Source organism: Fomitopsis serialis (assembly GCF_022376445.1).
Source record: "Fomitopsis serialis strain Sig1Antser10 chromosome Unknown B0H18scaffold_230, whole genome shotgun sequence".
NCBI classification, from domain to species: domain Eukaryota; kingdom Fungi; phylum Basidiomycota; class Agaricomycetes; order Polyporales; family Fomitopsidaceae; genus Fomitopsis; species Fomitopsis serialis.
In genome coordinates, this window is record NW_025955190.1 from 16204 (window position 1) to 27449 (window position 11246).

At 59.8% G+C, this 11246-nt stretch overlaps 1 protein-coding gene across 1 annotated transcript; it reads left to right on the forward strand.

Annotated features, from left to right (window-relative positions):
• Nucleotides 1-4583: 4583 nt before the first annotated feature.
• B0H18DRAFT_1053276 (uncharacterized protein) lies at nt 4584-5306 on the forward strand (the record flags this gene model as incomplete). The annotated part of the gene is made up of 5 exons (XM_048031004.1): nt 4584-4707; nt 4746-4768; nt 4845-4864; nt 4897-5051; nt 5107-5306. Coding segments are annotated over exons 1-5 (517 nt in total), but the record flags the coding sequence as incomplete, so codon positions are not given.
• Between the last annotated feature and the right edge of the window lie 5940 nt (nt 5307-11246).

Below are 11246 nucleotides of genomic sequence, written 5' to 3' on the forward strand. Positions count from 1 at the left end.
CGCTGGAGCACCGCGGAAGGGGAAGTCGGCTCGGATATCCGAAGGACGGGGACCGACGAGGGTGCCTCCTGGGGTGGTTACCCAGTCGTAAGAGGCGAGGGCGGACTGAGGGAGGTCGGGATGGTGGCCTATTAGAAGAAGCTTGGCCCCTTCCTCTGGAAAGAGGAGATAAGTCAGCAAGGACGGAGGCGGGGAGGCGAAAGGGACTCACTAAAGGCACTGAACGCGCACCTCTTCTTCCGGGAACTACACGCGGCGCATGCGTGGCCCGGAAGGGCGTCGATGCGGCACCGGAAGCGATTTCGACGGCACTCAGGGCAAGGGTGGTCGGGAGTACACGTAGGGCCCGTACCGCGGGCGCTCGGCATTGGAAGTGCGCTGCGGCACCGGAGGGAACTTGTCGGGGAGGCGGGGGACGGAAGGAGGATTGTCGGCGAAGGGGGAGGCCGGAGCGCCTCCGCGGTGGGAAGCTTGAGGGAGGGACGCGGCATCGGGCGAGACGGGCGAGGAGCGGGAGGAGGGGACGGCTGGGTGGGCGGTAGAGCCGGGTCCCGATGTTGCTGGCGAAAATCGCCTCTTCCAACGCGCGAGGCGACATGGACCGCTCCAGGGCGTCATCCTCGATGGTGTCGATCGGAGGGGGAGTCGGTGGCGCGCGAGACAGGGCGGTGCCGCGCGGAGGCCCGGGGGAGGAGATGGTATGGACGGCGCGATGGGAGGTGAGGGCGATGGCGCGAACAGAGGAAGGGGGCGACGGGCGTGCCTCTCTCAGTGAACAGAGGCGAAGAGGAGGGTGGCGGCGAACGGCCGCGGCACGGGAGGAGGGACGGAAGGGTCCCGCTCGGTGAACGCGAGCGAGGACGCGCGGGCATAAGCGGCCGGGGCGGAGGGAGCCGGCTCAGGGAAAGGGAACCCGAACGGCCCAGCCACGGAAAGGGTGGGCTCAGGCGCCGGAACGTCCTCAAGGGCCGCGAGATGCACGGTGGGCGGGGAACAGGACTGTTCCAGGCCGCGGGCTCAGGCATCGGCTCGTCATACTCGAGGGAGGACGGAAGTTGAGGTTCGTGGGCCGGCGACCGGGGAGGCTCGGAGACGGGAGACTGACGCACCATCGGCTCGTCGTACTCGAGAGGGGACAGAGGTCGAGGTTCGGGGCGGCGACCGGGGAGGCTCGGGGAGGGGAGACAGGTGTGCGGCGTGGCGGGGAGAGGGGACGGATGAGGGACTGGTGACGGGGATGGAGCACGAGAGGCGGGGCGGCGCGAAGGGGCGAGGACAGCCGGGGAAATCTCGAACGTGGTGCCGGCCCAGTAGCCGGTTGACCCATACCGCGGCCACGCAGCTGGGCCTCGCGCTGGAGGGTCTGGAGGGGGCCCTGGTACCGGGATGGTTGGCTGGCAAAGCCTTCCAGTCGCTCCCAGAACTCGTCCAGGGCGGCCTCGGTTTCGGGACGCAACCGCGTCTCGAACAGCCCGTGCGTGAGGACGTAGTCGAGGTGCACGTCGTACACGGCCTATGACATCCGTTAGGTGCGGAGGAGGGAAGGAGGGGGACGGGGCCGCTTACCCAGGCGTAACACAACTGACACCCAGACCAACCACGCACCCGCTTGCGCGTGCGATGGGTGGCGACCCATGGTCGGTTGGCGAGCGGCGACAATGCTGATTCGCGCCTCAAGGGCGACCAGTTCGGCGAGGCGGCGAGGCGGGTCGGATAGTCCTCGTCAGGGAGCCCGGCGGTGAAGTCCAAGGTAGCGGAGGGAGACGGGGAAGGGCGAGACATAGCTGGTGAGGGGAAGAAGGGAGCGAGACGAAAGACGGAAGGGAGAAGCACAAGCCGCAGCAGGTCTTATACGCGGAAGAGGGGAGGCCTAGCCACACTGATCGGAAGGAGATTGCCCGATCAGGCTGCGATCCCAGCCAATCAACGCGTCGGGCGGAGCGCTGGAGAAGCGAGATGGGCGGAGGCGCGCGGCCGATCACCGATCACTTAGGACTTAGGACAATCCTAAGGGCAGCGGAGGCGCGCTGGATTAGGAAGGGGAGGAGTCTGACCGAGGACGGTCAGAATTTCAAGGTGGGGGTAGATGTGGGGTGGGCCCACATGGGAGCACCAGTACGAGCTCGGAACGACGCACTCTCAGGTGTAGGACAACGCGGAACGAAGCAACGTCGATTGGAGGAAAAACGCCTCGGCGAAGGACGACCAAGTAAAACTGCGGATTGAAGACAGCTACTGTACATGAACACAGGTCCCTCCGGCACCTCATCCTCGACCTCTCCCTCCTCCATCGCCTCGAAGTCCTGAGGGTGCGCGAACCGCAGGCGACGCGGTATCCCGGAGTAGCCGTCGGGAACGTACACTCCCTCCGATAAGCGAACGTGCAAGTCGCGGACGCTGGCCTCAACAGAATTTAGGCCTCGGGCGATATGGACAGCCTCGGAACGAGCGTCACGGTTAGCGGTGCGGCACTCATCAAGGAGGCCCTGAAACCGACTAAGGAGGCCGTCGAGGCTGTCGGAAGAAGCACGATAGGACGAGAGCTGTAAGGGACGCTCTAAGTAGCGAACCGGAAGGAGGGGACGGCCAATCTCTGCGTCGGCTTGCTCGGCGGTGACTCGGTTCGGGGCCCAGGCAATCAGAGGGAAAGGCTCGCCGACATAGCTATGCTGCGACGGAAGAGTGAGGAAGACCTGGTCGAGATACTCGATCAGCTCCTGCACGTCAGGGTAGCGGCGGACGAGCGGAAGGGAAGCATCGCCGTGGGCCACTGCACGGGAACGAGAGTCGAAGAGCATTCGCTGCGCGGGGAGAACGGCCGCTTAGAAGGACGATCGGGAATCAGGACGGAGGAAAAAGGACGCACGATTAACCATCGAGCTCCATGGGCCCAGGCAAGCCATTCGCGGTCACTATCGGGGTTCAGGCGAGGCTCTACTACACGCTCGTCGCGGAGAAGATCGATGAGGCGGTAGAACCGGGTGGTGAAGACGATGGTGGACGGGTTTGGGGGAGCATCGACGGGCATCGGAGACGGTGGGGAGCACTGAGGGCCTGGCGGAGGAAGCGGAAGAAGCTGGAGGAGGGTACGGGGAGGTGTCGGAAGGAGACGAGGCGGGTGCGGAAGGAACGGGAAAGGAGAGAAACGGATGCCAGCGAGGGTGGGACATGGGAAACAGCGGCGGAGGGAGACTTAGAGGGGGAGACGGAGGAAAAGGGGAGTTAGTTACCTACCACCACCTCTCAGGACTCAGTATCTAGGTTGCACCGGGCAATCTCAGGCTTCAGGTCTCGTCTCAGGCTCGCGTTCAGGCTAAGGAAGGTCGCAGAAGTTAGGCTCAGGCTCAGGATCGAGGAGAGCTCAGGTTAGGAACGTCGGAGGGAAGGCTATCGAGTATACCAGGCTCAGGAAAGGCAGTCTTCACTAAAAGACATCGCGAACGAAGCGTGCGGCGCCCCATCTCCCTTTCCCTTCCGCGAGGTACCACAGACCTCGCTCGCTTCCTCCGCCAACCGTCAACTTGTACCAACGACCCCGCCCATCGTTTTCACCGATACCAAATTCCCTTTCCGCGTCGTCCACGCACCGGGGACTCGCCATCACCACAACGAGGACAGGCAAGTGGACAGGCGACAGCACACGCCCACTGCGAGTGTGCTGGGCGAATGCCCAGCACGCAGACACAGCCGACGGATACACACGGGCACGCAAATGGGCGCGCAGGCAGGTGAGCAAATGGACGAGCGGAGGGTAGGCGGACGAGCGGGCGGGCGGACGGGCGAGCGGGCGGACGGGCGAGCGGGGACGGGCGAGGGCGAACGGGCAGACGGACGGGCAGGCGGGTGGGCAGACAAGCGGACGAGCAGGTAAGTAGGTGAGTGAGCAAGCAGGCGAGCAAGCGGGCAAGCGGAAAAGCGGGTGAGCAGGACAGCGGGTGGTTGGGCAAGAGGGCAAGCGGGTGAGAGGGAAAGCAGGCGAGAGGGCAAGCAGGCGGGCACAGAGCGCGGACCAGCACCACACGCACGGTGACTGCGAGCGTGCAGGGCGAATGCCCAGCAGGCAAGCACGGCCAACGACCGTAAGGTGGGCGCGTGAGCGAAAAGCGGGTGACCGCGACGGTGGGCAGGGCTGGGGCGCGCAACACGCCAATTGCGAACACAGAGGGCGACTGCCCTGGTGCCCCTACATGCAGATACAGCAGACGTCCTCGTAGATAGAGTTCTTGTAATGGTAGTATGAATATACCCTATAAAACTGAGACTGATATATTCACACCACAACACCCCTTACGACTCGAGACTAAGAGAACCAGTACAGAAGTAGTGTAGATAGACACCCCTACTGTACACGACTCACGAGAACCCTGGCCTTTTATGCTGTACTCATCTATTGAAGTAGATGCCACTAAACATGAATTAGATCCCTTAGACATACCTTAGACATGCGGACATAGTGTAATAACGTCCAGAAAGCGAATCGTAGGTATGTTGCAGCTCTAGGGGGGACCGTTATTCGCGTCCTGATTGGCCAGAAACAGTCCGAGCACATCGGGTTTGCCCAATTTGGTTAGGAAACAAATAGACACAAATGTTCGATTCACGGGGGCGCCCGCAAAACTCACCTCTTGCGCGTGCGATCTACAAGGTGCTACATCCGTCCTTCTACCCTCTACCCAGGCGCACCCTCTTGCCTCTTATCCTGTTCCCGTGTCCCTTCCTTGCCACTCGCCGAATCACACATCAAGACTCAACAAGTACGTCCGATGGCGTCAATGAGCACATGCGAATGGCGCGTCGGCATGGCCAATGCCCAGCTACTTACATCGAGACATCTCGCAGCATAGTAAGCATGGACTGCATCCGTGTAAGGAGGAAGCTAACCGACTCGACTTGAAGGGCTGCAGCGTGCACGTTGAGGTAGAACTGCACAGCGAGAACAGCCCCGATCAGGAGACACTTCACAACGGGCGCAACATCGGGAAGACCCTCCCTGCGGACTACACACGCAGCATCATGCACACCGTCGTCATCGATGGCATCGACCGCAGCCCGTACGCCCCCTCCTCCTCTTCTCAAAGACCGCCACCAAACTATCCGCCATCCCAGCTGCTGCGGTACGCACATGCCCACCATCCACGACCTCTTCGTTGTCCCGCACATGGAGTTGCTCGCCACGCGCGCGAGCTCGACCTCCGTGCGGCTCAGCTGTGGGATGCTGCAAGTCCCTGAACACGTTGTGGAGGGCGTGGAGGAGCGCAACTGCAGGACGAAACATGCGGAGGACGTCGAGGCTGAGCTTGCGCGGGGTAACGAACAGGCAGGTGAAGGACAGGGGAATGACGGTGATCTTGTCTGCCTATTACATAGTGCTTAGTATACTCCCCAATGTCGATATTATGCACGAATAATGAAGCACTATAGCCACCGCATTTGTCACAGCGGGATAATTTGTCGCGGCCTCAAACATACCAAATCGGGAAGGCTGCCGCTTGATCCCTTGGCCCTTTACTTACAGTGTCCACGAACTGCATCAAGGCTTGAAGTTGAAGCAGTAAGTCACAATTGGCATTGCAATGAATGTATTCCTACTAGGTGTATGTCGTGGCGCACGACATACATGCTGTCCATCTGCTGGATCTCGATACAGGGTATCTAGGCACGGTGCATAAATCACTATAAACGGCAGTGTATCTAGGCCCAGAAACCGTCAGATCACAAATCACGATTGCATTACCCGATCCGGGCCCGCAGCGGTGTTAGGGCTCGGCGGTTCGAGTCCTGGACACAGGGGGCGGGCTACCTGACGAAACTAACAGTGGTGGTCGCTCGGCGACCAGAGCGGATGGAAAGATAAGTCGTGAGGTCGTTAAGGAGGCGTATAGCCCGTAGAGGTCGTACGAGGACTGTTGAGTCCTCGTTAAGGTCGTTCACGCAGCTGTTGAGCTCGCGCTGGCAGTCGGCGACGAGCCTGACCGTGAAGGAGTCGGCGACGAGCCTATCCTAGGTGCAGCGACGAGCTAACACCTTCGAAACGAGAGCGCGACGAGCACTCTCGTTAATGGCCAATCCCGCAGTGTACGGCGTGAAGAGTTCGCGCGCGGACGATGTGGTTGGGAGTAAAAGGCTGCTTTCCATTCTAGTAAAGCGCGCGTCTTCGGCGAGACGCGCGCCTAAGTATACAAGACATGAACAAGTAAGTGAATACAGTACGCGTCGTAAGTATCTAGGCTCGGGCGGTAAATACATGCGGGTCGCGGTTATTATACGTAGCACGGAAGAGATTTATGTACACAGTCTTAATCCTGTCCGTAGCGTCCGTAACAGAGCCCCCACCGCGGCTCGCAAGTCTTGAGCGATGTCTGACCGTGGCTCCAACTCTAAGAGAATCCTTCCCAACGCGTACCAGTGTTTGAGGCGAATCACGTCGTCGTCGCTATCGAGGCAGCGCGGCTCGGAGAAGTTAGGGTAGTACGATGAGTTCGCCCCCAGGCTCGTCGTAGACGGTCGCGCACTTCCGCCCATAGGACTCCGCGAGCTTCACTCGAGGTCGCGTTCCTCAATGCTGGGAGTCGGCCGACCACCAACCGTTCCACGTTGAGTCGGAAGTGATAGGTCCCCAACTCCCATACTTCCCGGTCGACTTCCCCCGGCGTTGGATTGCGCAGAGGGTGGACCTCTTTGTCCGAGAGCGGACGTACGTTGGACCTCTCAAGTGCCGCCTGCAGATGTTGAGGGGCCTTGAGACGATTCTTCCAGCCCTTGTGCTTGGTGGGGACCCAAGTTCCCGGAGCTTGTGCAGGGCGTCGACATGAGTTTGACGCGTCTTCAACCACCGAAGAATCGCAATGTACCCGTCGTCACCCTCCATCCGCAAGACAGAAGGGAACGGCATGAGATGCGCATTCTCCGGAGGGAGCTGCGGTTCCGGACCCCGGTCGTGTTCCCAAGCTAGACGTCCCACGGAGATGCTCGTATCGTCCTCGAAGGGGCGTCGAAGGAAGTCGTCGACCTCGTTAGCCGTGAAGAGAGGCAACTTGGTCCTGACCGGTACTCCCGAAGAGAGCGTGATGACGTGGAAGTCGTCCGGGGGAGTGGGATCTCTGGGGATCTGCTCCCTAGTCGAGCTGACGCCGTCCGAGAGTTGGTCAACCTTTCTCCAAGAGGGACGCCTACACGCGCGAAGAGCGAGCGCGGCTCTTCGAATCTGTCGAGAAGGGGACGAGCGGACTGTCGTTCCGCAGGGGGAGCTTCGGGGAAGGCGATCCCCGGTAGGCTGCTCTCTAGACGGTCCGCAAGCGAACACGTAGGCTTGACCGGCGAGGGTTGCTCTATTCGGTTAATCAAGGAAGGGGCCGGCGGAGCGATAGGCGGGGCGAACGTGGGCGAATGACGGCGACCAGACTCTGTCCTCGCAGGCTTCGTCCTCTATCCTCTCGCTCTGCTGTCCTTCGGCCGGGGAATCGTCGAGGCATGAGGCGGGGAGGAGAGCGAGGACGCTTGAGCTGGCGTCCGGTCGGTAGGAGTCGCCGGCTCTCCAGTCACGTCGAGGCGAACGGTCGCGGTAGGAGTGGCGAGGAGGGGAGCGGCGAGGAGTGTTATCGTACGGGCGCGAACCACCGTATTCTCGCGCTGGACGAGGAGGGGAACGGCGACGTCGAGGAGACCGAGAACGAGATGGTCGACGTTGTCGTCCCCTGGGAGAGGGTGAGCGACCTCGGAGAACAGGAGGATTGCCAGTTCGAGGTACCATCGGCGAGGGGTCGGGATCCCTCTGCTTGCCCTTATCAAAGCTCGTCAGACGAGGCGGCGAGGGACTTCTTCTTTGCTCGGGCTCCTGGGTTGGAACCGGCTCGGGCGAAGGAGGCAGGGAGAACGCCATAGGCGAGTCTCTTCGGAGGGGCGAAGAGTTCGCACCGCTCCGAGGAGGTGTGGCCGGGCAGTCCTCTGTGAAGATTCTCATCGGCGAGTCACCTCGGAGGGGCGAAGAGTTCGCGCCGCTCCGAGGGGGGGTAACCGGACGATCCTCCGCGATGGCCTCGGGCGCTGATTGATTGTTCCAGGCGTCTTCGTCCCCGGGAAAAATCGTCGAAGAAGGAGCCGCCGGTAGAGTTGACTCGATTCCCGAGGCAGAGGCGGGTGCAAGGGGAGAGGCGGGATTCCACGCTGGTACCGGAAACTTTACGTAGTTGAAATCCGGGTCTTCATCGGCACTGTCCAATTCATCTTCTTCTTCTCTCAACCTCTTCCTGCTTTTCTTGTTCGAGGGGGCCTTGGGCGCGTGATCCTCGTCGTCCCAATACTCCAGTAACAGTCGGAGGTCGAGGCGGGCGAGGGACTCTTGGACTACGGTGGATGGGGGAGGCTTGCGAGTTACGCACCACACGGGGACTCCGAACCAAACCAACCGTTTCAGCACTTCCGCCTCGTTCTCGTCGACCCAGCTTCCGATTCCGATGATATTGGTAGCGGGCGCGCTCATGTATCCCTCGTCGAATACTAGTTGCAGATATCTCTTATACGAATATCCTCGCAGTTCGAGGAGATGACGCTGGATGAGGGCTACATCCTTCCGGAAGGGGAATAGTTCTTGAGAGAAGCTGCGGAAGCGGTATAGCGCGTCCTGGACATCCGCAGGACGTAGACGTAGACCTCGAGGGGGTGAAGGGTCGGCGAGGAAGTAGTCGTTCGCTCTTGTGAGTTCGGCCTCGTAGAGGTTCTGGAGCGCGCGAGAGAATTCGGGGGTGGGTACTCCCCTCATGTTCTGGAAGCTCTTAACGGAGAACGTTCCCTTCCTCCTACCGCGCGCGACGTCGAGGGTTACGTAGGCGGGGTCGACGCCTTCTTCAGTAGGAGGGACTTCGTAGATGAAAGCGCGGTGCCCTTGCGCACTGGCCCAGTATTGGGGATGGAAGCCCGGCTCGAAGAGACCCGTACGTCCGTCCGCGAAGATCTCCTCCAATGCGTCCTGTTGAGGAGGGAGCGAGGGCACGTACGGAGCATTAGGCGAGACCGCCCATACGCCCGGACTCAAGACGACCGCCGAACGGACCCGGAGATGCGCTTGGAAGTAAGTCCAAGCCGAGTCGCGGGCGTGGGTCCGGGCAGGCGCGACGCGATAGTCTTGAGGGAGGAAGAGAGACTCGCGGAATCGAAGGAAATTGGACGAGGAGGGGCCGGCCATACTTGTACCGAGCTGCGTACTCAGGAAGGAAGGAGACGATGAGGATTCAACGATCGAAGAAACGGATGAAGTTCGGACAGTCCAAACGTTCACTCGTTCGACGGGGCGGCAAGGAGCGAAGAGTTCACTCGCTTGCGTAGGGGGAGCGACGGAAGAGTAGCAAGGAGCGAAGAGTTCACTCGCTTGCGTAGGTGAGGCGATGGAAGAGTAGCAAGGAGCGAAGAGTTCACTCGCTTGCGTGGAAAGGGTTATGTAGAGAGAGGGAGAGAGAGAGCGCGGCGGGCGCTCAAAGTGAACTTGTGGCTGCACTCGCCGCGTCGCGGTCACGTGTTCAGCGTGGGTGGTAGAAGCGCTGACGCGTAGGAGAGGAAGATTAGAGGAAAGTAAAGTAGGTATTTCTTAAGGAAGAGAGAGAGAACTATCTACGGTTGTTTTACTACAGGAGTCGTTCTTGTATTTACTACTACTAATCTTAGTACATGTATTCTCAGCGAGTGAGGCCTTGAGAAGTCTTATAATCTCGAAGAATTTCGTGCGCGTTCCGAAGGTGAGCTGCTGGCTCCCAAGTATCGTGTACGGGTCCGTAGTGTTTCCATCGTACTAGGAACTCTAGTCGGTTTCTCTTTGACCGGTTTCTCCTCCAAGCTACTATGCGTTCCACTTCGTACTCTTCGGAAGCGAGCAGGTCGGATTGGCGAGGATCCGGCAGCGTAGGCCGGTCTACCCCTTCGTAAGAAGCGTCAGGTTCCCGGTACTTCCGTAGATGTTCGATGCTGATGACAGGGTTCATAGGGTAAGTGTCGGGAATAGCGAGTCGGTAGACCAGAGGGTTGACTTGTTCTTGGACCGGGAAGGGTCCGAGCATACGTTGTACCAGCTTTTTGCCAGTACCCTTTACGTCTACTAGTTCAAGCGAGTGCGGATTCACCAGAACTCGGGAGCCGACCGGAAAAGTTTCGGGTCTTCGTCCCTTGTTGTAGCTTCGAGCTGCCTGTTCTTGAGCTATGGCTAGGGCGTCACGAGCTCGTTGGCGGTGGAGCTCCATTTCGATGGCAAAGTCGGTGGCGCGCTCGCTGGCGAGTTGAGGACGTTCTACGTATCGTTCGTCTTTGATCAGGAAATCCAAGGAACCCTTGGGATGGAACCCGTAGAGCAAGAAGTACGGGGTTTGACCCGTAGCGGAGTGAACGGATGAGTTGTAAGCGTGCGCGAGAGCCGGCAACCATTGCGACCACGTATTCCGGTCTCCTTGGATGTAGGCTCTCAGCATGGTCTCGATGCGTTGATTCACGATTTCGGTTTGTCCGTCGTGCTGCGGGTGATGCGAGGAGGACAAGCACAGGTGAATTCCCAACTCAGCGGCCACCGCTCTCCAAAACTCGGACGTCCATCGACCGTCCCGGTCGCAGATGATATGTTCCGGGATGCCGAACCGATAGACGACGTGTTGTACGAACAAGTGAGCGAACTCCACGGTGTTCAGAGTGCCTTCGCAAGGTATGAACAGTCCATGCTTCGTGCAGCGGTCTACTACCACTAGCACTGCGTCGTAACCGTCTGACCGCGGCAGACCAGTGATGAGATCGAAAGAGATCCATTCGAAGGGACGGTTAGGGATAGGATTAGGTCGCAGCAATCCCGCTTTGGCTCTTCGGTCGGTCTTGATCTTCTGACAAACGTCGCAGGACATGGCGTAGTCGCGCACGTCTCTCCGGAGGGAAGGCCAAAAGAATCGTTCGTTGATTCTCCAGGCCAGTTTCCTAGGACCTTCGTGAGCCGACTCGTAAGGAGAGTCGTGTAACCGAGCGATTAAGGGGACAACCTCAGTTCTGGGTACGCATAATCTGACGGGGTCGGAGCCGGTACGGATGTACAGCAGTTTCGAGTCGTCTGTGAAGAAGCACTGTCCGGAGAACCTCTGCAGGCCCGGTTCATTGGCTTTCTTCCATTTGTCTCGGAAGAAAGGGTCCTTCTCGTAGCCCTTAACGAAGTTGGCCTTGTACTCTGGACTCAACTCTATGAGTAGAGTCGGCAGTGAGACGTCTTTGTCGGGTGAGTACAGGTA